At 51.3% G+C, this 23,461-nt stretch overlaps 10 protein-coding genes across 10 annotated transcripts; 4 read left to right on the top strand and 6 right to left on the bottom strand.

Annotated features, from left to right (window-relative positions):
• Positions 1–341: 341 nt before the first annotated feature.
• ampp (aminopeptidase P) lies at positions 342–2,855 on the bottom strand (the record flags this gene model as incomplete). Its single annotated transcript, XM_043290998.1, has 10 exons — positions 342–589; positions 643–687; positions 736–820; positions 877–1,711; positions 1,763–1,808; positions 1,872–2,093; positions 2,152–2,213; positions 2,275–2,440; positions 2,530–2,589; positions 2,660–2,855. The coding sequence occupies 10 exons, from the start codon at positions 2,853–2,855 to the stop codon at positions 342–344; spliced, it is 1,965 nt and encodes a 654-aa protein (XP_043146933.1).
• A 989-nt stretch (positions 2,856–3,844) lies between these two features.
• Positions 3,845–7,091, top strand: Aud_006090 (putative importin 13; the record flags this gene model as incomplete). The annotated part of the gene is made up of 4 exons (XM_043290997.1): positions 3,845–3,907; positions 3,958–4,148; positions 4,201–4,684; positions 4,752–7,091. 4 exons carry the CDS (start codon positions 3,845–3,847, stop codon positions 7,089–7,091), a joined length of 3,078 nt encoding a protein of 1,025 aa, XP_043146932.1.
• Positions 7,092–7,777: 686 nt separating this feature from the next.
• On the top strand, positions 7,778–9,070 carry Aud_006089 (uncharacterized protein; the record flags this gene model as incomplete). The annotated part of the gene is made up of 1 exon (XM_043290996.1): positions 7,778–9,070. The coding sequence occupies one exon, from the start codon at positions 7,778–7,780 to the stop codon at positions 9,068–9,070; it is 1,293 nt and encodes a 430-aa protein (XP_043146931.1).
• Positions 9,071–9,263: 193 nt separating this feature from the next.
• On the bottom strand, positions 9,264–9,914 carry Aud_006088 (seipin co-factor family protein; the record flags this gene model as incomplete). The annotated part of the gene is made up of 1 exon (XM_043290995.1): positions 9,264–9,914. One exon carries the CDS (start codon positions 9,912–9,914, stop codon positions 9,264–9,266), a length of 651 nt encoding a protein of 216 aa, XP_043146930.1.
• Positions 9,915–10,649: 735 nt separating this feature from the next.
• On the bottom strand, positions 10,650–11,699 carry Aud_006087 (pyridoxal 5'-phosphate synthase subunit PdxS; the record flags this gene model as incomplete). Its single annotated transcript, XM_043290994.1, has 3 exons — positions 10,650–11,279; positions 11,341–11,523; positions 11,586–11,699. The coding sequence occupies 3 exons, from the start codon at positions 11,697–11,699 to the stop codon at positions 10,650–10,652; spliced, it is 927 nt and encodes a 308-aa protein (XP_043146929.1).
• A 1,069-nt stretch (positions 11,700–12,768) lies between these two features.
• Aud_006086 (uncharacterized protein) lies at positions 12,769–13,359 on the top strand (the record flags this gene model as incomplete). The annotated part of the gene is made up of 2 exons (XM_043290993.1): positions 12,769–13,137; positions 13,207–13,359. The coding sequence occupies 2 exons, from the start codon at positions 12,769–12,771 to the stop codon at positions 13,357–13,359; spliced, it is 522 nt and encodes a 173-aa protein (XP_043146928.1).
• Positions 13,360–13,565: 206 nt separating this feature from the next.
• Aud_006085 (origin recognition complex subunit 2) lies at positions 13,566–15,245 on the bottom strand (the record flags this gene model as incomplete). The annotated part of the gene is made up of 1 exon (XM_043290992.1): positions 13,566–15,245. One exon carries the CDS (start codon positions 15,243–15,245, stop codon positions 13,566–13,568), a length of 1,680 nt encoding a protein of 559 aa, XP_043146927.1.
• Positions 15,246–15,796: 551 nt separating this feature from the next.
• Aud_006084 (bifunctional ornithine acetyltransferase/N-acetylglutamate synthase) lies at positions 15,797–17,267 on the top strand (the record flags this gene model as incomplete). The annotated part of the gene is made up of 2 exons (XM_043290991.1): positions 15,797–16,278; positions 16,349–17,267. 2 exons carry the CDS (start codon positions 15,797–15,799, stop codon positions 17,265–17,267), a joined length of 1,401 nt encoding a protein of 466 aa, XP_043146926.1.
• A 399-nt stretch (positions 17,268–17,666) lies between these two features.
• Positions 17,667–19,384, bottom strand: Aud_006083 (translocon subunit SEC61; the record flags this gene model as incomplete). The annotated part of the gene is made up of 5 exons (XM_043290990.1): positions 17,667–17,748; positions 17,809–18,884; positions 18,957–19,124; positions 19,182–19,282; positions 19,375–19,384. 5 exons carry the CDS (start codon positions 19,382–19,384, stop codon positions 17,667–17,669), a joined length of 1,437 nt encoding a protein of 478 aa, XP_043146925.1.
• A 678-nt stretch (positions 19,385–20,062) lies between these two features.
• Positions 20,063–21,574, bottom strand: Aud_006082 (uncharacterized protein; the record flags this gene model as incomplete). The annotated part of the gene is made up of 1 exon (XM_043290989.1): positions 20,063–21,574. One exon carries the CDS (start codon positions 21,572–21,574, stop codon positions 20,063–20,065), a length of 1,512 nt encoding a protein of 503 aa, XP_043146924.1.
• Positions 21,575–23,461: the final 1,887 nt, after the last annotated feature.

The following is a 23,461-nucleotide window of genomic DNA, read 5'->3' as shown; positions in this document are numbered from 1 at the left end:
GATTAAAGTATTCGACAATGGAAGTTAAGAGGTTATTGTTCAGACAATCGCAACAATAGCACACGGTACGGAATGTGATTGTTTGAAGAGGGCCAAGGTCTGGGTCCGCAGCTCATAAGTCGCAACCGCCTGATTTCCCCACACAAGCTTCCCAGCATCAGCAAGCCACGTCGGGGAATGGCTACGTACATCCACTGAAACGGACATCCTACGTTCATAATTCTAACGACTGACAGGCACTATGATCTAGCTCTATGTGTTCTCTAGAATCGATTCTAGATTACGTTATTGTCTGCTGCTATTCAAAGTCACATGAGCTACATTCTGAGATCAACTCAGATCTATTTAGTGATGGGTGCAGTCTCTCTCTGAAGCCAGCTTCGAGTGAACTCATCATTCTCAAAGAAATGATGGGTTTTATCCCAAACCTCTGCGTGATAGTCGTTCACCCACTTGAGCTCGAGGCCGCTGAGCAGAGATGGTTCAATCAAGTTGCGGCCAATGGGAGCCATTGTGACATGTTCAAAGCCTAACCACGGCTTGTCGCCAAATTTATGAGTTGTTTCTACCTCCCGCGCCATAATAACGTCTGAGGATATGGTGTTAGCCTAGGTACAATCTGCGCGAGAGACAGAGACTCACTCTCAATTCGAATGCCGAACTTGCCGTCCTCGTAGAATCCAGGTTCTATGACAGTTAGTTCTGAGCCACAAATAGCGAGTACAAACGACCTACCGTCTGAGATGACGTTACCGGGAGCAATTGGAACTTCAGTGTACTGTACGCGAGTGCCAATGCCAATAGGGCCTTCGTGCACATTCTGCCAAAATGTCAGAGGTGATGGATGAGCAGCGAACCCAGGTTCTTTGCACTAACCAGGTATGAGCCAATGCCATGGCCTGTGCCATGAAGGTAATCCAGTCCTTCTTTCCACAAATACTGTCTGGCAAGAGCATCGAGCGCAAAGCCGCTAGTGCCCTTGGGAAATACAGCAGTATCAATGGCAATCAGGCCCTTGAGCACCAGGGTGAAAGCCTTCTTCTCGAGCTCTGTGGGTTGTCCGAAATGAAACGTTCTCGTGACGTCCGTGGTTCCATCTAGATACTGAGCCCCAGAGTCGCAAAGATAGATAGCATCCGGGTCAATGATGGAGCAAGTGCCTTTCTCTGGCTTGTAGTGGATAACGGCGCCGTTAGGTCCAGTTGAGGAAATAGTGTCGAAGGAAAGACCAGCGAAGAGATCGTGCTTGGATCTGATCTGCTCCAACTTATCTGCGGCATCCACTTCATCAAGAACAGTCTTCTTGTTGACCAGCTCGTTTTCAAGCCACGCAAAGTATTCGATCAACGCGGCACCGTCTCGGATATGGCAAGCTCTCATACCTGCAAGCTCTGCGTCATTCTTGACAGCTTTAGCGTCAGCGATAGGACTCCGGGTTTCCTCCACATGCTCCTCGCCTCCCAAGCTGAGGCTAAGTGCCCAGGATGCTTTGTTGGACAGGAGAAACTTTGCGGCCGTTTCCCCAGCTTCTTGCTTTCTTGCTTCACTAAGTGCCTTAGCATCTGCAAAGATAGAGTCATACGGCTTGATGGCAACGTCCTGGCCGAGATGAGCTACAACTTCTGGGGTAATCTTGTCATCGTCGATGTAAAGATCGGCTTTTGTAGGGGTAATGATGGCGTATGCAAAGAACACCGGGTTGTAGGGAATGCTATCATCTATTAGTTAAATGAAAATCAAGTTTGAGTGGGGCGATGCTTACTCGCTTCCTCTCAGGTTAAAGAGCCAGGCAATTTCATCTAGCATAGCTAATCTTCTTGTTAGCCATTCATACTGCACCTGGTTTCAGGTCGAGGGTCGGGTAGCGGTACAGATGACGAATCCAGCTGTCTTCTTGTTCTCCAGCTCCTTGCGCAAACCTGCAATTTTCTCCTGGAAAGACTTTCCTGCGAAGTTATCCGGATGAACCCTGACCTTCTCTCGTGGAGGTGCCGGTCTGTCTTTGCCCCAAACCAGGTCGACCAGATTCTGCGAAATACCGACCAGTGATGAGCCGTTCTTCTTTAAAGTTTCCGCAAGACTCCGTGCGCCCGCTATATCGTTTCAGTAATCAAAATTCGCGTATGATCAATGGCATCGCTTCTCACTCACAAGCCGTAATCAGAGATGGGTCGACTCCAACGACTTTGCCGCCTTCGGCCTGTTCGGTGGTCCTGAACAGAAGGGTCAATTTCTGATTTCAGGGATCCATGAATCATTCTCGGAGATGCCTACCATTCTTGCCAAGTTGGAACATTCTCAACTCCCCTCTTTAGCAGCACCCAATTGCTGTCGAGTTGCTTGGAAGCCTGGTTGAAGTATCGTCCGTCCGTCGATAGGGCGGCCTTGGTCATAGACACGATGGCTGTCCCTGCAGATCCAGAGAATCCAGAGATGAACTCTATGGGTACGGTTGTAAGTCCAGGGTTGTCCCGCGGTCGTCATATGAGCAAGCAGCTACATAAGGGAAGGTTCACGGGTAGATCTAACCTCGGCGGCCGTCACAGGGAGCGATGTATTCCGACTGGTGGCTGTCTTCCGATGGAACGACTTCAGCAAAGTATGAGTGATGTTCTAATTTGTACCATGAACGACAAGAGGGGGCTATGTGATATCATACTATATACATCGACCTTATGTTCCTGCATTAACTGCCTCAACTTCGCTAGGCGCTCGGTGGTATTCACGGTCTCCATATCGGCAGCGAAGCGTGCGACAGCGGTGGAGAAACGCTTTGTTCGAGAGATGGGTAGTTGACGGGCTGGTCCAAGAGCTGATAGCTTGCAAAGGCGAATTGGAAAGCGGAAGCCAAGCATCGACAGGCACAGGTCAGGAAGGTCGGTATGCAGTTGTCCGAGATTCTCAGAAGCGATCCGAGTGACGCACGACAGCAAATGCGGGGGTCGGGGGGAAGGAAAAGGTTGGGAGACTAGAAGCAATCTTTTGGAGTCGCGTGTACACTGTACAAGGGCCGACACTACTTGACTGACATGAAAGCGAAATATGTGGCCAGCAAGATAAGCTAGTCTAGTGGAGTTCTGAGATAGGCTGGAAATTTGGAGACTGTGCTCCGTGACCATGCTCCGTACCTTAGGTAGTCCGTAATGATGTGGTATTCTACTTTCCAACTGCGGATGTGGTACTCCGTACCGTACCTACGGTACGGAGTAGGTAGGTAGTACCTTAGGTACCTACCTTACTGAGTTCTGTTTGTAAATTATACCATAATACAGTTGTAATTCACAGCATTTCTGTGGAGCAACCCGAACTAAGGTGCCTACCTATAAGTACTGGTTACCAGGCAGTAAAGGTCAGTACCTTTTAGAGGTACTGTAGAGTTTGTACCTTAATGATCCAAGACCATTAATTCCGTCGTCTGGACTGAGTACCTTCGGGCCCCGTCAGGCAAGGAGAATGGGTACGGAGTATGTCTCTGTACCAACGTGGGTGCTATCCGATATCCCAATGTAGCCAGATAGAAAGATCGAAGAAACATTACCAGCTAGCACTTGTATCGGTAAGGAGTAGGATGTTGAGCTGTGACACCTTGAAATAAATCATACAGGTCACATGCTCAAAACATTCACTGTTTTTCTTTACATTACGTAGACTATCTACCCCTCTTGAAAGCCCACAAACAACATCCATTTTCCCCTCTGACTTCTTTCCCCTCCATCCCATCCCACCTTCTCACCGCCTAACATTTTTGTGATAGTGATATCAGCACGTGACTCCCCTTTATCATCTCGTCAAACAATCTATATCAGAACCCAGCTCTCTTAAGAGGGCCATCAGAGTTCTGGTCATGTCTGCGGACATTCAAGGCCTTGCTCCAGATGTGCAGCACATCTTGAATGAGGCAAGAGAGGTGAGTGTAGATCTTGATTCTTTTCACGGTTTTAAGGCTAACTTGTCAAGCTTGTCTCTCAACTGTACAGTCCAGAAAATGCAGGCAATCCCACTGAGATCAAGTTTATCCAGGAGCGTTTGCAGTCGCTTCAGAAAGGTCCTGAGGCATGGTTAATTGCTAATGATCTGCTCAGTGCTAATAGCACTGATATGAGATTTTTTGGCGCCTTGACTTTCACTGTTAAAATCAACCTTGACTGGTAAGTGATTAATTGAAATGTCTGTGGAGTTCAGCTTCTGACATTGTTGCAGGCAGAAACTCAACCAGCATGATGTTGAAGAGCTTCTTGGTCGGTTGGTTGGCCATTATGCTGTGCTCGTCAACTTAGGCGAGCGGCCTCTCGTCATTCGAAAGCTGGCCACAACCCTGGCAACCATCTTCCTGAAGCCGGGTGCTCCTTGGACTCGGGCTATCTGGAACGTAGCTGCTTCCCTAGCAGGCAGCAAGTATGTCCCTGAAAATCAAACTCGGTCTGTCGATTTGCTTAATTCTATCTTGCCGGCAATGTCTCAAGCTCAGATCGTTGCATTGCTCTATTTTTGCAACGTATTGGGAGAGGACATAAATAAATGGAGTCCTGAGTTCCGCAAAGAGGTCGATATTCGGCGTGCGGCTGAAAATATCCAGGATGCATTCGTGGTTGTGGAGTTTGTTCTGCATCACTTCCTCATGCAGGAATCCTCCCATGACTCCTATGACCCTGCACCGGGCATCGAAGCTCTCAACGCGTACAGCGTAAGTTCACCTTGGGCTTGCATTCTTCATCATCTATCTGCGTGATTATCTGACACTTATGTTATAGTCATGGATGTCCGTGCAAGGTGGAAGCTTGTTTCGAGACACGATTTCGGCCTCCCAGCTAACGTCGGCCACCAACCATGTCGTCCAATGTCTAAAAGTTCCTGGGTTATCAAAAACTGCAGCTCAGGTTGTTGTCGAAATGATGGATTGGAGGGATAATATTTTTGGTCAAGATCACCTTGAAGCTGTCCTGGCGTTCATCATAAGTGATTTTGGGACCACCCATATTACGTCGCTTCTAGACGGCGATTTCGAGGCTGAGAATATGACATTTTTGGAGCTCCTACTGGCAATCTCGACTCTCAAACAGAGAGAGATCTTGACGCAACCTTTGAATCCTCAATACAATCAGATTCTTACCTTACTTCATGCTTTGTTGAAAGCCCCCGGCTATGCTGCAGTGGATGACTTGGCGTCGCCACTTGCCATCGAATGGTGGACCGAAGTTGCCGACGATTTCCAGGAGATCATCGCTGATTCAGAGGACCAACCTAACTTTGAGCCTGCCAAGCAAAATCTCGCCCGTGCAGCTTTGGACTGTTTTGAGAAGCTCAAGTATCCGACTCCAGAGGAGCTGCAAGAGTGGAGAGATGATGATCGCAGTGAATTCAGTTCGTTTCGCCGTGATGCTTGCGACTTTATTCTGGCCATCTATCCCATTCTGGGCGTGGATTTAGTTCGAGTATTTCAAGAACGCTCGAGGACTTCTCTTGCAGAACGAGACTGGAGAACTTTTGAGGCTGCGATCTTCTGTATTGCTCAGCTTTCAGAGGCCGTGGATGACAACCAGCATGCAGACGATTGTTTAAACGCGATCTTCTTTTGCGACGAGTTCGCTAATCTCTGCAGGGGTGAAGGAATATTGATTCCAGACAAAGCTCGCCAAACTCTAGTGGATATGCTAGGAAGATACCAGTCTTACTTTGAGCGTACCCATGCTTTGCTCCCTCTGGTGCTTACTTTTCTGTTTGCGTCTCTTGACGTCGCCTCCTGTGCGCCAACTGCTTCCAAGTCTATCTCTCACCTCTGCAGATCGTGCCGTAATGCTTTGACTTCTCAGCTCCCAGCATTCCTAGATCAGTTCGATCAATTTCGTCACAAACCGACCGCCACAGTCATGACGATGGAGAAAGTTCTGGAGGGTATAGCTGCCATTATTCAAGCGTTGCCTACGGATGAGGACAAAGCACAGTTCCTTGAGAGAATCCTGGATTATCTCCGTCAACAAGCAATAGTGGCACGGGATGAAACCGCTCGCGATTTGCCAGATGCCGCGTACAGCCGCTCTCTGTTAGTGTTGCGCTGCATCGCAAGTATCGGTAAAGGTCTCAGGACCGAGAACGAAATCGTCCTGGAGTCTAACGACAGCAGCAATGGCGACTCTCACTCGCTTACCTTCTGGAATTCCGGTCGAGGCGCTACTGCTCAGAGTTTGATTATTCAATCTATGCAGCTACTAATGACCGAAGTTCCCAGGGATGCGAGCACGATTGAGGCTGCCTGTGATATACTGAAGGCTGGCTTCACTGAGAAAGCAGGTCCTTATGTGTTCCCGCCGATGGTGACTGTTAGTTTCGTCAGAAGCATTCCTTTGGGCAGCGCGGGCACAGATATGGTAATGGGCACTGCTTCTGCATTTTTAGCGTCTCACAGTGCACACCCGGAGCATATCTACGAGGAGACAGTCGCTTTGATTGTCCACGTGTACGAAAGCATTTGCCGGATGCAGGAGATGCCAGGGTTTTACGACCCCGAAGTTGCAAACAGTGGCATTGATTTCCTTACTCGCCTGGTCCCCAAGTATCATTCTGTCCTCTTCGCGCTTACTTCTGCGCCGCCACCGTCCGGCGAAAGCGGTACATCGCGGCGTCCCGTGCTACAGACGATTCTCGACTTTACTCTACAGTCCTTGCAAGGTCCGGAACCACTTCCTCTCCGCTCAGCCTCGCAGTTCTGGGTGAGCGTATTGAGTCTGCCGACAGATCCCAACGAGACAGACCCCGTCCAGGTTGCCATCAATGAGTATCTGCCGTCGCTTTGTCGCGTTCTGATCATACAACTTGCGGGCCGCTGCGCTCGCTCGGATATCGAGCACCTCTGCGATGTTCTCAGGAAAGTCATCTTTAGACACCAAGGCCAAGCTCGCCTCCATCTTTCAACGGCCCTTTCGTCTGTGGACATCGACGTCTCCCATGAAGGGCAAGGCCATATTTCTCCTCAGGAGAAAGAGCGGTTGGTTTCGTCTCTCATAGCCGCTAGGGGTATCAGAGCGCACACGAACCAGCTGGCACGTGGCTTTTGGATCAAATGTCGTGGAGCAGGCTTTGATTACATTGGTTAATGGCAATCGGGGTTGCATATTTGGCGGAGGTCCTTTAGGGAACAACATCGACTCAATAGCTCTACTCGCGACTGTCTGTCAAGCATTCGATTCAAAGTGAGGCTTATTTGGTCTTTTATCGTTGGTGGGCGAGTTTCTAATTACGGTAACAATAGGACGGTGAGTACGCCGCAAGGGATCCATTGACAAGTGGCTCGTTGCTTTCGCTGAGACTACGGGATTCGTGGATACCGGACCAGGGGGATGACCGATACATCTGCAGTGGAACCGCCAAACAGCTACACAGTCCACTCGCACTGCTGATATTGGTGATTGCATTTGTTGTTTCTCCTCATGTGGGTCGATATGGACAGCGCGGCGCAGACTCCAGCCACTGGGGCGGTGCAAAGAGACTGTCTTAGCTCGTTAGGCTGTTGGCAGTTAATTGTAGATAACTAGGCCAATGAACAAATTGATTCGTCCGCGTTTCATACTCTCCTCTGACAATTAATATCCGAACTTCGTCAGGCTGATCTGCTCAACCAAGTGGCACCTCCCTGGCTGCTTGAGTGGGGATAGGACACTCGAAATAATAAGTGGCATAGGCGCTTAGTCGTTTATCAACAAACATTTCATTTCATACTTCACGAGGCATAGCTGTGTCTACAAGATTCCAGGAAACAAGGGAACAGCGATAATAATACAATATGCCTCATATCGCAAACACACCCGAGTCGATGCTGTCTCGCTCGGATTCACTGAGTCCAGCCACGACATGCAGAGGCGTGACCGCAAACGGCCGACCTTGTCGCCGTGCCCTAGCTGCCTCTGCAGGACCGGAAAAGGACACAGCTTCGGCTTCAATGTACTGCTGGCAACACAAAGACCAAGCAATACCAGTATCAGCGTCGAATAATCCGGGGACAATCCGTCCCTCACAAAACCAAAACCCACAGCCGAAGCCACGGACGAGCATTGACACTTTGATGGACCGGCTGGGAGTTCTGGAGATCAACGACCCACAGGCGCAACCGGCGGAGTATCGACGCCGGAAACCCAAAAAGCGGACAGTATGTTGCTGTTTCGAGATCGTGGAAGACGTCGAGAACGAGCGGCCTCCGAGGCCTGTAACAGTGAGCGCGACAGCCGACACTCGTCCGTCGCGGCCTATGCAGCAGGTATCGTCCGGCTCTTATCCAGGACGACCTAAGCCGGCGGCCCAGAAACCATCATCACAGTCAACATTACTCTCGCCTCGGCCAACATCCCACCGGCCGTCGCTGCAATGTAGCCCGGCATCTTCCTCATCACATACGACGACCCTCCTCGCATGGATTCCTCCAACACTAACCCCGCAAACAACATCTTGCCTGCTCACGGAGCTGGCGAAGCCCATCTCCGAAGCGGACGAGCCGGGCTACATATACATGTTCTGGGTGACGCCGTCTAGCTCCACGTCATCGCCGCCTTCCGCTGAAGTCGCCAGATCGCTCGTTCCGGAACCACACAGACCAGAGTACGGTCGCCGCGTCAGCGACGCACTCAAAACAGCGCGCGAGATGAATGCCCTAACCTCCAAATCGACCAGTCAGGCATCAGGTACTATCCGCCTGAAGATTGGCCGGACGAGTAACGTGCAGCGCCGACTGAATGAATGGTCGAGACAGTGCTCGCACCACCTGACTCTGATCCGTTACTACCCATATACACCATCGACACCGTCACCATCGCCGTCACCCGCTCGATTGCAGACTGGACGAAATCGGGGGAATGGCTCCGCCGCCTCGGAGCCGGGGAGGAAAGTCCCCCATGTCCATCGCGTGGAACGACTGATTCACCTTGAGCTGGGAGATGTCAGGGTTCGAGATCTGGGGCGATGTGAGGAGTGTGGGAAAGAGCATCGGGAGTGGTTCGAGGTTGCAGCAGAGAAGCAAGCGTTGAGACGAGTGGACGAGTGTATCAGAAGATGGGTGGAGTGGGCAGAAAGTCAGAGGGTGTGAGGACATTCGCTGCGACTGCTGCATTCAAACGACTTGATGGTAATCATGGATTCCAAATTTCTATCACGTATTAGCCATTAGCCCACTCTAATCGTATCCAGCATCAACCCAAACATACAAGAGCTTGAACATCGCTCAGATGGGAGGTTAGCCGTAAAGACAAACAGCCCTGCACTCCAATATAACAGGATCTTCAAGCCGATTCCTCCTTAACTTTCTCTGCATCGTACTTATTGAAACCATTCGCCCCCTCCCGTTCACGATTCTTCTCTCCATCACCGTCGTCGCTCAAATACCGCCTCAGCAACCACCTCCCAACCACAAACGTCGCCCACCCCCAACCCCACAGAAACAGACCTGCGACGGTCGTCGCAACCAGGACAGGCCCCAGCACCAATAGCGCAAAACAGCTAAACACCACCACCGCTATGCCGCCCGCAACCAAAGCCCCAATCAGAAAGATTGTGACCGGAATGCACGAGCAGACAAACTGGCAGAGCAAGAAGGTCGTGAGCAGCGGATGCGCGAGCGCGGTCTCAAAGATCGCTGCGCGGAGATGGGGAGGGAGGATGTAAGTGTCGAGGAAGGTGAGGATGGAGTAGAGGACGACGAGAACGGACGAAATGATCGGGTTCGTATTGTTGTCCTCGTCTTTCCCACTTATTGTGAAGGTATTCGGTAGAGGACTGTGCGGTTTTGGCGTTGGCACTGAGGCTGCATGCTCTTCCCTGCCATTCTCCAGCTGTTCTTGCTTGGTCTGTTTCTCCTGATTCTGCGACTTGGGGTTCTCCTCGTGATCGAATTGGGAATCTGGCCGAGATAAGAGATCCATTGGGTCCGTCATTACGGATACTTCGTTCGTCCCGAGCTCTTGTCTTTCATTTCACGGCTTCGATGTCGTTCGTGTCGATAATGACTATGACATGCCCCTGGAAACGCAACAGGGCAGGTCAGATAGATGACATTGCCTATCTGGGTTAGATTGTCTTACCGTACCGTCAGGGTGTTCAATTTCTGCGTTTGAAACAAACATCAGTATTTTACCGGTGTAACCTCTGGGGTCGCGGGTCCCGCGTACTCCGTAACGTAGGGACACAGTACTCTGTACCCTGACAATTATCAAGGGCACCCAGCACAAAGTGTCCTCAATTGAATAGTGATCTCAGAATTCTTGATTGACTCCCAGGAACAAAGTATCTTCGCAGAATGAGTATATTATCCCGTGATACTATTAGCTGTGTCTTCAAGCAGATTAGCACCTCGCAGTAGCAGCATCCGCATGATCGACGGCGGGAAAAAAGTGCCTGTGGGGTAAGGGTACCATCTGCACTAAACTGTGACACTAAACAATTTTCAGATTTTGTCATGGCTGCTGGCCACAACGAAGAGATCGTCATTGAATTAGAGTATTTCTCCATCAATCCTCTACAAGAGTAACGACGAATGCACAAAATACCCTAACCATATGTACCTGAAGTCTTGAATGCAAAATGCATAAAAGAACGCTATATCAACTTTTCCAACGCCCATATCATGACAAGAACAGAAAGAGAATCACAAGTAGAGAACAGCAGTGCAATTACCATCCTCTCTTGGCCAATCGGTCGCCCTCAGGCATCTGAGACACATTGATACCAACCATGGCCTCACCCAGACCCTCGCTGACTTCGGCGAGGACCTTGGGGTCCTTGTAGTGAGTCACGGCCTGGACAATAGCCTTGGCGCGTTTCTTCGCATCGCCAGACTTGAAGATACCGGAACCGACGAACACTCCGTCGCAGCCCAGCTGCATCATGAGTGCGGCATCAGCGGGAGTGGCAACACCACCAGCGGCGAAGTTGACAACGGGAAGACGGCCCTTCTCGGCGGTCTCACGCAGAAGCTCATAAGGGACCTCAAGCTCGCGAGCGTAGGCGCGCAGCTCAATCTCGGGATCAGTGGAGTTCTGGAGGATGGCACGGGCGCGTGCGATCTGGGAGTTGACCGTACGCATGTGCTTGACAGCTTCAACAACGTCTCCGGTACCGGCCTCGCCCTTAGTACGGATCATAGCGGCACCCTCAGCGATACGACGGAGGGCCTCGCCCAGGTTGCGGCAACCACAGACGAAAGGAACCTTGTAGTCATGCTTCTTCACATGGTAGACATCGTCGGCAGGAGTAAGGACTTCGGACTCGTCGATGTAGTCAACGCCAATGGCTTCGAGGATCTAACATTTACTAAACGTAAGCGGCTATGCAGACTAACCACGGGAGAGAACGCAGCCTTACCTGGCACTCAACAAAGTGTCCGATACGAGCCTTAGCCATGACAGGAATGGTAACAGCAGCCATGATCTCCTTGATCATACTGGGGTCGGACATGCGGGCAACGCCACCCTGGACTCTGATGTCGGCGGGGACTCTCTCCAGGGCCATCACGGCAGCGGCACCGGCCTCCTCTGCAATGCGGGCCTGTCATGAAAGTCACATTAGCGCCGAAGGGCTGGAATTATTGTGTTGAAAATTTCTCGTACCTGCTCTGCATTGACGACGTCCATGATCACACCACCCTTCAGCATCTGAGCCAAACCGGCCTTGACAGTAAAGCTGTTGGAGGCCGAGGCGCCATTGGTACCGTTGGAAGCCATTGTGTGTATTTAGAAGGGAAAGGTGGTAATATGAGAAGTGAAAGAATGAAGGGGAGAAATATATACGAGAAATGGGTAGTAAAGAAGAGAGAAAATAGCCCCAGCAAAACCGAGTTCTTAAGAAGACCGAAGACGGAACTTGTGAGTGTGAGTCAAGATAATTAACCTCGACCGTTGCCTTGTCGCCTCCGAAGAACCACACAATTCCCGTATCCGTCACCCACACTTTCAGGTCCCCGCCGAATTATGTCCTCTTACCATCCGGCCGCGGCATAGTAAACCAATCACAGTGCCTGTGCCCCTCCATCTCCCCAGTATGTTTTCCATCGTAAATCTGCCAATCTGCAAAAACGCCGCTTGGTGGGCGGTTTCCCGCGGACTTGGCCTGAAAACGTCAGGAACACCTGGAAATGCCAAGCATTAGCTTCTGCGAAAACAGTATCTCTACCGTATTTTTGGTAATATTAGAACGGTCTCGAACTACCTAACTGCCAAGCTGCATTTATTAGTAATCCTTCATCTAGCCACTGTTATCAGACGCATGTTGAGTACTCCGTAGATACGTAGTGATATGACCCGACGACCATGATACCAGAGGACTTAAACTCAGTCTTTTGGGCTTCATAGTGGGTTCTGAATGAGGGGAGTTGGATGCTAAGTAAGATATGCACAATGCGTTCCATGCATGATAGCTACCTTGCCCTTATGCGGAGAGTATCCCATCAATTAGCTGCTCACGTCGTCCATTTCTTAAGTAAACCTGACATCTCACATTAACTTCCTCTTCTGAGATTACGAAATCGATTCAATACTCTAGTCAGATAGACAGTAATGAGCATCAATTCCTGGATGCCTGGACATATAGTTCTCGCCTCATCCCCGAGTGCTGTTAGCCAGCAGCTGACCGCCCATTGACGTCACATCAGTGTCGCTCCATCTCCGCATGCCGACGCGAACACTCCAGCTTCATTCCACAAGGACCGACTCCCCAATTCAGCTTCTTCTCTATACACATCTAGACCATTAATCTGTTTACGCCTCTACAGCTTCGCCTCTCAGATACAAAAACATGGCATCCGGTCTTCTAAGCGGTTTCGCTCGAACCTCCACCGTCCTCGGCGTCGGTCTCGGCCTGTCCTTGTCGCTACACCCCTTGTCTCCATTCCGTGCTTCCCCAATGCAATGCCAATACTCAACTCCGTACTACAGACTCGACACGCAAAATAGCTCAGAAACCGGATGGACCATCGATCGCAATGACCCGGTCATCGCCAAGCAGGGGCACACCGGCCCTCGCACGGCATCCGGTATTCTGACCGCTTCCAATATGCGCCAGGTGAGCTTGGGGAGTGTGCTTGGCTTTGTGGTGGGGTTGGGATTAAGGGCATTTTCGAGAGCGTTGGTCGTGCTGCTGGGAATGGGGATTGTCGTGATTGAGGTATGCGGATCCTGGAGACATTGTGTTGCTTGTGGTTGTGAATGGTGCTAACTACGAGGTGTGTTGTAGTGGGCCGCTTCGAAAGGATACAATATCCTCCCTGTTCGGACGATACAGAAGTATGTTAAGTCGGTGGATGTGCAGAAGGCTGTGACGCAGCATATGCCGTTCAAGCTGAGTTTTGGGGCCACTATGGCACTGGCTGCGTTTGCGCAGTTCTAAATGCAACAACGCACATACCAGACGACCCAGGTTTTCTTGGCTGGATTCGCGTGTGTAAAATACTCAGGGAAGAGAAAACTGGACGGCTTGGTGTTTGATCACGACCTTCGAGATGATCTTTATCAGTTAGGTCCCTCAATTGTGATATACAGTGCTATACAGGGGTATCATGAGTTATGCAAAGACACCACATTATATCTCATCCATCACCCCAATACAAGATCTTCCAGGACTCCCTCCATTTCTTCTCGCGACAACGGTACTCCCAGTATTTCCATTCCGCTCGTGTCCATCCGTGATGTGATCATCTGATGGTCATGAAATTCTTTCAGGAGGGTTCGGAACATCATTTCGGAAGATGCAATAAACTCTTCGGCAGCCTTCTGGTAGAGCATGCGGAACTCAATACCCATCTCATCGTTGACCCCGTCTTCTCTTCCTGCATGGTTGTCCATCTCGTCATCCGAATTATGACCTTCGTCCATCATACATAGCAGTTCAGAGAGAAGTAGTCGGTAGAGATTCCGCGCGTTCTCCGGAAGACTCTTCAATACGAAGCCAACACCGTCTTTACCACCAACGCGATGGCCTTTGCGTCCAAGCAGGTTGTGGACCTCTTCCACAACATCAAACTCAGCGTCAAAAGCGGCAAATGTTGTGCAGTCGTGAAAAACGAAATTAAACTGATCTCGAAGGCTGATATCCCACATCAACAGAAAATTCGGGGTATCCGCCGTGGCAAGTAAATGGATCTTTGGCGTCGCAGCCAACCGCGCAAGGAGGGCTTGGTTCGTTGCTCGGCGGAGGGAAGGGGCGTCGATCGCATTGATCAGTACGGTGATTGGTCTCTGGGAGGGGCGAGATTTCAGGGTAGATTGCAACAACTCCAATACCTCTAGTGGCTGAGACCCCATCTTCGATGGAATGTCCGCACCTAGGACAGCGGTCACGATGGTGGCGAAGATAGATCGAATGGACAGGTTCGGAGTATGCCCGTTGACGACTACTATAGAGGGAGGTGAGGCGCTGTGTCTTTGGTAGAGCCAGTCTGCAAAATCATTGAGAAGCTGACGCTTCGAGCCGTAACCGTAGAGGCAGATGTTGAAGTCTTGATTGAACTCAAAATCCCACTGCGGAAAGGACCGACAATGCAGGTCCAGAAGGAAGTTCTTCTCCTTCTGGCACGGGTCTGTACATCCGGCCGACTTCTCAAAATACTCCTCGTGTGCCAGGAGATTCACTTTGTTGAGGGTATTATTTGACGTCCGCGGAGGGCCGGCTCTGTTCTGGAAGAAATATCGCTCATGTGCCGGCAATTCTCCCTCGGGAGTAGGTGAGCGCTTATTTTTTGCACCTTTCGGCCTCCCTGCACGACGTTTCGGCGTCGCTGTAGTCTTGCCCTCGGCTGCCTCTTTCGTGGTGCCTTCAACCGTTTGGATAATCCCGTCACTATCGTCTACAGCGGTGTCAGGTGCGTCGCCCTCATCTTCCAAAATTTCCTCTGCTAAACGGTCTGCACCGTCCCAGATCTCGTCTTCATCCTGCTCCAGCAGCAAGCGAGCGCTTTTCTTCTTCGCAGATCGGTCAGCATTTCGTGCTCGGTTTGGCGTAGAAACAGCCGTCGCTTCTGTAGGTGTTGAAAAGAGAGCTTTCGCCTTTGATCTATGTGTAGGAGTTTTCAGGCCTGATTCCTTCAGCGCTGCGGGAGTTGCTGAGGTTGGTTTTTGTGGTGTTGATTTGACCCGTTTCGAGGGCGTCATGTCGAGGGATCGATTCGCGTCCGCATTTCCATTGGTAGAGCCATTGATCACCGCAGTTGTTCTCTGCCTCTTCGGCGTTGAGACAGGACGCTGCCCATCGTCTGAATCTGGTTGCTTTCGTTTCATTTTAGTAAGAATGTACCAATCACAAAATCGCTAGCAAAAGACAAACGGAGATCAAGTACCATTCACGCGCAGCAAAGGCTTCGACCGGTTTGAGAAGGGGAGAACAAAAGGCCGGGAAGCAAGGGGGCAGACTGTAGATGGATAGCTATGTTGAGCTTGATGAGTTCTGTGTCTTTAGCCGCGTCTGGAACGCGACAAAACGAAGCCAGCGGGGGCTGTTTCTCCGACTCCCGCGATATCGGAGCTTCATCATCAACTGCGAATCTGAAAGGGAATTATCTCACAATCTACCGCTGGACTAGGGTTTCTGGCCTTTTCAGAAGCTTGACAGTGGTCGCTCCTATTATCTATCTCGGCATTGGGGTCGATATTAGCTAGACAGGTCCGACTTTGGCGTTTAATTGCCCGAGTCACTTGTGAGTCACTTTCCGCCGCTGATACTATATCTTCCCGCATCTCCATCTGTTATACTCCAATTTAAACAGCAATTGAGTGGAGTTGCGCTTTCTGGCACTGTTGCTGATTCTTCTTAGGGATATTTGAAGATATTCATGGTTTCTCCGGCTCAGCCTGCAGCCGCAATGGCTGCTTTCGCCAGGATGGTGAAGGGCCAAGTGCGTAACTACTCTGCTCCTCTGGACATGGCCATTCCCGCCTCCAAGCAGAAGTACATCCCGTCCTCTGGATCCTACCCGAAGGGATTCCTCGTCTCCGGTACCCATGTTGGTGTCAAGGCCTCCAACACCAAGTTCCCAGACCTGGCCTTGATCTCCTCGGAAACCCCGTGCTCGGCTGCTGCGGTTTTCACCACGAACAAGTTCCAAGCGGCCCCTGTTCAGGTCAGCAAGAAGACGCTTCAGAGCCGCCAGGGACAAGGCATTCGATCGGTGGTTATCAACTCGGGCTGCGCCAATGCGGTCACCGGTAAGGGAGGTCTGGAGGATGCAGTGAACATGGGCAGCAAGGTGGACGAGTGCTACGGACTCAGCGAGCCCAGCACGCTCGTCATGAGCACTGGCGTCATTGGACAACGGTACATTTCTCATCCATACTTTCCGAGTTTGCAAAAGGCCATGAAGATCTGACTAGCCATGACCTGCCAGACTTCCCATCTCCAAGATCCTTGACAAAATCCCCACGGCACACGCAAACCTCGCATCCACGCACGACGCCTGGCTCACCACCGCCCGCGCCATCTGCACAACAGACACTTTCCCGAAGCTGCTCTCGCGAACCTTTACCCTCCCCTCGTCCCCCGGTCGCACCTACAGCCTCGCCGGCATGACCAAAGGCGCCGGCATGATCCACCCGAACATGGCCACTCTCCTGGGCGTGCTCTGCACCGACGCGCCCATCGACCCGTCCGCCCTGCAGTCTCTCCTCAAGCACGCCGTCTCGCGCTCCTTCAACTCCATCTCCGTTGACGGCGACACAAGCACAAACGACACGGTCGCCATCCTCGCCAACGGCGCCGCCGGCGGCGCCCCCATCAGCTCCCCCGCCTCGGACGACTACACCGCTATGCAAGACATCCTCACCTCGTTCGCGCAGTCGCTCTCGCAGCTCGTCGTCCGCGACGGCGAAGGCGCCACCAAGTTCGTCACCGTCCGCGTCCAGAACTCCCCGGACTACGAGTCCGCCCGTCTCATCGCTTCCACCATCGCCCGGTCTCCGCTCGTCAAGACCGCCCTCTACGGCCGCGACGCCAACTGGGGCCGTATCCTGTGTGCGATCGGGTACACGCAGGGCGTGGCCCCGGGAACGGTCGTCCCTGAACGTACGAGCGTCAGCTTCAACCCTGTTGATGGGAGTCCCGTGCTCAAGCTGCTTGTCAACGGTGAGCCGGAACAAGTCGATGAAGAGCGTGCCAGTGTCATTCTCCAGGAGGAGGATCTAGAGATCGTCGTTGACTTGGGTGGTGGTGAGAAGGGTGAGCAGGGCCTGGGTGGTGAAGAGGCTGTCTACTGGTTCTGCGATTTTAGCCACGAGTACGTGACTATCAATGGGGACTACAGGACTTGATTCCAAGAAAGAGAGGAAATATACCATTGCACGAGATGTGTTACATTCGTATATATACCCAACGATTCAGCAACCCAAACCGTTCTGTGCTGACGCCTCCAATGTGTAAATGTTTAAGTGGTCAGATGTGATCTGATTGAAATCTTTTGTTTTCTAAATATGGTTACAAACTGAATGGAACGCTATGTACAGTTGTGGCTCTCTTTTTGACGAAAAAGATCCCAGCATGCAAGAACTCCCAACTCTGACAGTAATACAATCATACATGCAGATCCCTGATATTTCCGCCGCAGATTCCAGCCACAACAGCGCATCCATCCAGAAATCAACGAGGAAGAATCAAAGGAAATTCGATAAAAATTCAGATTCCTTTCTCATACTCATCAAGGCGTCCCCTGCTTAGTTACCGGGAACAAGGCCCTTGAGGCCCGATCCGATATCGCCTTCACGTGCGGCAATTTCAAAGTAGCCGTAGATGATACTAGATAGACTTTGCGTTAGTGACAGAATCGCAAAAATGGTTGGCAATGGATATACTCACGTCACGGCAAGGAGGATACCAGTGCCGCTGCCAAGGGCGCCGAGCAGGTCGGAGGTGACGGAGAGGGCACCAATGCAGGCACCGCCAAAGGCGGCAGCAGTAGGAATGATTCTCTTGAGCTCCTTGTACATGCTCTGTTCACGGTGGCCGGCCATCACAAGACCCTGGTCCTTGAGCTGCTTGGCGACGTCGCGAGGGGCAGAGCCAGAGACCTCGATCCAGGTCTTGGAGAAGAGGGCACAGGCGACCAGCATGAATGCGATGTACACGGCCGTGTGAATGGGGTCAAGGAGAGCCTCCTTGAAGTTGAGGGGAGGGGACATGTAGTAAGCGATACCGGAAGCAGCGTGAAGCTGGGCAGAGCCATCGCGGGGCTCCCAGACACCGAGGAGTCTGACGAGGAGGTTGTCCGAGAAACGAGAGTACAGCATCTGGCTGACGAGGAAGATGTTGGAGCACAGAGCGGACTGCAGCATGATGGGCATGTTGGAGGTGTAGAACAGGCGGACGGGGTAGGAGCCACGCATGCCACGCTGGCGGGAGGACTTGACGGGGATCTCAACACGGAAGCCCTGGAGGTAGATGACAGCAGCGAAGACAAGAAGAGTAGCCAGCAAGTTCATGACGTTGGGCAAGTTCTGGCGGTAGAAAGCTTCGCGCAGAGCACGCTGCTTGTCGGGCCAGGTCAGGAGCAGGTGGAAGAGAGCAATGATGGCACCCTCAAACTCGGGACCACGGCCAGTGTTGATGGTAGTGGGAGAGAAGGCCTTCCACACAATCGACTCGCAGATGTTGGTGGCAATGAAGAGGGAGATACCGCTTCCAAGACCGTACCCCTTCTGGAGCAGCTCATCCAGGAGGATGACAACCAGACCAGCGACGACGAGCTGAACGATCAGCAGGACGCAGATACCGGCACCAAGATCACTGGGCTGGCCGTAGAGACCAGTCAGCACATAGACACAAGCCTGGCCGAAGGAGAGGATAATGGCGAAAAGCTTCTGGGCGGTCTGGTAAAGTTCGCGATCGGTCTTAAGGTCAAGGTTGACATCGATGAGGTGGGTACCAGCGAGGAGCTATGACAGTGACCAACTGGTTAGCTGCTAACCTATTTCCGAGAATCAGAAGCAAACCGGCCGAAAACATACCTGGAAAACCATGCCGGAGGAGATGATAGGGGTGATACCCAGCTCCATCAGGGTACCACGGTTACTGGCCAGCATCATACGCAGCCAGTACAGGGGGTCCGAGGTGTCGGATGAGACAATGCCGTAAAGAGGCATCTGACTCATGACCAAGAAGATTAACAATGTCAACTGGCCCAGACAGTCAGCGATTCAGTTCCCCGTTATCCATCAGAATGAACAACATACCCCCGTCCACATCAACTTCTGGTTGAAGGGCACCTTGGTTTCAGGAGCTGCCACCTCCGGCAGGAGGGGCGTAAAGGGCTTGATTAGATCAAGAAATCGAACTATAAGTCAAACTCCAGTCAATATGGATCAATTGGCCCGAAAACGAGAGCTATCGCAACGGGAAATGCGATCGCGTGCAGAGGCGACTCACGTCCGCTCATGGTGGCTGTCGACCTCTCGTGTCACCAAAACAATTATGGGGAGGAGGAAAGAAAAGTAAGATGATGCTGGAGCTACAAAGCCAGCTGAAGGAGCGAAAGGTGTTGAAAAAGAACCAGCTAGGAAGAAGGAGAAGAGAAAAGAAGAAGGGGGGGACTGGAATTATTGCACACAGGTGAGGGAAGAGGTGAGGTCGAGGAGGTTTGGTTTGGGGCCCGAAGCAGAGAGCACTAGGACTAAGACAGTAGACGCCTCGCTGGCCACTTTACTGTCTCCAGCCACGCTAACCCCGTTGAGGCCACCTGGTCTTCCCCGTTAATACCACTCCACATGATTCATGAGGAGGAATTGTGGATGATATTAAGCTTGATATTCAGATGACTCATTGTACATGCATTAGTTAACTATGCAGTGCATGGATTCAGCTTGATGTTGACGGATATCCAACACGCTTCACTTGAAATCCCTCATTAACCGACTCAGACTACGTGTATTTTCGTTATTAACGTCCTTTGACTGGAATCTTTCTAGTGGGCTTGCTAACTTTTGATGTGCTAATTTCCCTCATCAAGGGATTCGATTGAAGTAGTATATATCTATCGACCAGACTAGTGGCATAGGAGCGGTGATATATCCGGATATCCTAGCTCGCAAACTCCATGATACTGTCAAGCGCAAAATCAAGATCCCACAAGACTAAGGCAATCGTCGACAACAAGTTCAAGTTCACTCAGCCGTAGCTTCAAGCCTCTATTCTCCTCCTTGATGACGCCGAGGACGCCCCATGCCTCCGAGGCGGGCACCCCATGGCAGATATTACATTTGGACGTGTGACCCATCCACGAGCTGGTGATACCCGTAGACGCAAGTCCCTTCAGAACGCGGTCGTACGTAGACTGGCGCACCGATGGCGCCTGAGCCGGTTTCAACTCTTTTGTACTCGGCTGTAGAGGGGTCGACGTCGGGATAGATAGAGCGACTTGAGATATGTTGGGTGACGGTGCGATCGTTGAAGTTGGTGATTCAACGCCATCGCGGCGTGAGAAGATACTTTCCGCGAGGCTCTCATCGCCAGAGTCGAAGCCCGAATCGCTCGTATAAGTGCCATTGCTGGCTCGCTTCAAACTGCGTTTCGGTGTCTGCAATTCAGCCCCGATGTCGGAAAGGCTCTCTTCGTCGCTCGATCGAACAAGCATCACGCTGCGTCGACGCGCGTCATCTTCTCGCCGGCGCAGTTGCCTTTCCTGCTCGAGCTCCTCGGCCATGGCCCTCATAGCCTTTTCCTGTTGGAGTACCTTCTCTGCCATCCCATCAAGCTGGACTTTCAGGTGTCCGACCCGCGTTCGAGTCTCTTCCAGTTCTTCCTGCTTTTCGTTCTTCTCCGCCAAGGCTTCGTGCAGGGCGAAAGTCCTCTGCTTATAGGCTGCCTGCAGCCGTCTAAGAAGGTTATCGGCGTTGGTTCGTAAGGCACTGAACGCTTCTTGTCCGTCGAGGTCGAGGGATTCTGGTGGGAACAAGGCAGCAGTTATGTCCATATTGAGAATCTCATCATCTGCAGGTTCGGGAAGCTCCGGTCGGCCCTCTCCCTGGCGCTTGAATGCAAAGAAGTTGAACGGATTCGTCGATGTGACTTGTTTGAGTGGTGAAGAGGCCCCGGAACGCTTTGGTACACGATTCAAAAATGTCCCAGAGGGTGCCAATCCCAGGGCATCCTGATCCACTGACTGGGGCACCATGGTCAGATTCACCGGCTCCGACTTGCCCTGAAACCAACCCGATAAGAGTCTCGCGCCTACTTCGAGTGTCTTTCTGGTAGAGTTCTCGGACGGCGGACTCGAGGACCTGACTCCGTCGACTAAGTCTTCGTATGTTTTGGGCTGATCTGCAAAGAGCTGCTTGACCGATAGGTGCGGTTGCCGGCGAATAATCTCAGTATTTGCCCGACGGTGGAAAGATGTATGTGCGGATGTAAGACGGTTTCTCTCCGGCAGTGGGGTTAATGTATCGGTTATCCGTGATGAGGGAGTCGGAGGAGTGTCCACCGCGTTCTGGTGGGAGGGCTGAATATCTTCGTCGGACAGACGGCAGTTATCCTGAGCAACAGAAGAAGCTGGAATTGAGGTAGGTTCGAGGTTGTCAGTGACGACAGCAGTCGAGCCTGGCATCGACGAGTGATTGCAGTCCTGGAGCATCGTGGAGCTCGAGCTTTGACTGGTCACTGGTCACTGGGTGATAGGGGATATGGCCAGGAATGGTAAAGGTATGCAAGCGATTGCACCACTTGGACAACGGCTGGAATGCCACGTCGATAATTGCCCGTTCAGTCCAATAATATACGGTTGCCCACGTCAACCATTGAACCGGAAAACAAAAATAGGGAGGGACAAATTCGGCTACTCTGTACTCAAGCCCGTGACATATGACCGAGAGATCTGTGTAAATGTGCGGAGAGGTAGGTAAAAGGGTGCAGCGATGATAATATGAACCACCTGGAGAACTTGAAGGGTCAGACTCAAGGAATTAAGTCAATTCAGCCTTAAGGAAAGTTAGAAAAGGAAATGTAGCAACAGTAATCAGTCTAGGCTGGAGGGTGGGCGATGATCATAACGCCAAGCGATAGCAATCAGGAGAACCCACACGTGCCCCTGTCAGGTCCAGGAGGAGACTAGAGGATCGGAGAAAGACTGCTAGTGTCGATAATCGATAGTCTAGATACTATCGAGCTGTTGAAACCTTTTTGAGGTAGTCTTTTTGATGTGGAAGCCGTTAGACCATTGAAACATCAAAATTCCTTCCGTCTCTAGTCGAGCATGCAAGTATGCGGCTAATTTGATGCCATTTTGTAGAGCTTTCCCCTAAATTTAACAGGGACCGCAGATTTCGCGAGGCTGGGGGTTTTAGCGCCGATAGAGAATAAAAACAAGAGGATGAAAATAATACTCGGACTTGCCCTCCGCAGATCATCGAAAATGCGGTGGCTGGGGATGGAACAGCTTCCCTCCTGCTCCACAGGATAACCTATTGACTGCTAGATTTATCTGACCCTTCATCTCAAGCCGCGTGGACCGAGCCACTTTTTTTTTTTGCCTCTTCCAGGACAGATCATTTCTGTTGAGCGTATGACGACCACTTTCTTGTCGTTGATGGGACGACGTCACTCGTCTATGGGATCCTACCAAACTGGACGGCGTAGTGAAGGATACCATATAGTCAATGTCGTAAATGAGACAATGGCTGATGCTCTCCTTCAAGACTCAGAAGTGCAATCGTTTTTTGCGGGGGCCCCGCGGCAGATTGATTAAACAACATGTTGACGATGCCATAATACGCTACGGTTTCACTCTTTGATAAAGGCTAACAGGTGACAAGCAGCCGGGAATGTCTATGATAACCATGGATGTCATCCTTGGACATCCGTGGTTGCGGCTTAGTAGTTCCCCTGACACTACTGCCGCTCATCAGATGCCAAAGATCAATCATCGATCTATCTTTTCGCAGATAACAGCAAATTTCTTAGAGTGGTCCTGGTTCAGTCGCAGAATTTAAGTAAATTGCCCCCAAATATTGCACTTCTGTGGACGCTCGATGATCGATGAATTCGCGCGCCATAATCATCCCCAGAAGGCCTTATAAGTTTTCCGCAATACCCTCATGTTGAAGCGGCCACCAACACCAGGATCATATTGCTCCTTCTCTGCTTCTCCGCTTCTCGTGTGCTAGGACTTGGATTAATCCGTCCTGCTGATGAAAGCATCTCCCTGCCGCAGATTCGAGGGAAAGGAGAGGTCTGCTGCATGACAGCGCGCTGCTTTCCTCCTCTACTTACATGAATGAATTAAGTTGATCTCTTGTTTTATTCTTGTAGCGGATCGGTGACTGCGTTACTTCTGGAATGACCAACACCCTAGTTGATACGCCGACGTTGAAGGTTTCCTGTCCGAGCCCCCTCCGAGAGATCGTGAATTCTTAACAATGTACCATCGTGTCGTCGGAACTTTCAGTGACTTCACCATAGTCACATGAAAGGTAGCTGATCATGCCAAGGGAGAGGCTTAATATAGGTAGGGTTGCATGTTGGA

This window comes from Aspergillus udagawae, assembly GCF_001078395.1.
Source record: "Aspergillus udagawae IFM 46973 DNA, scaffold_4, whole genome shotgun sequence".
Classification (NCBI taxonomy): domain Eukaryota; kingdom Fungi; phylum Ascomycota; class Eurotiomycetes; order Eurotiales; family Aspergillaceae; genus Aspergillus; species Aspergillus udagawae.
The sequence above is the reverse complement of the archived record's forward strand: the minus strand, read 5'-3'. Positions and strand labels throughout refer to the sequence as shown.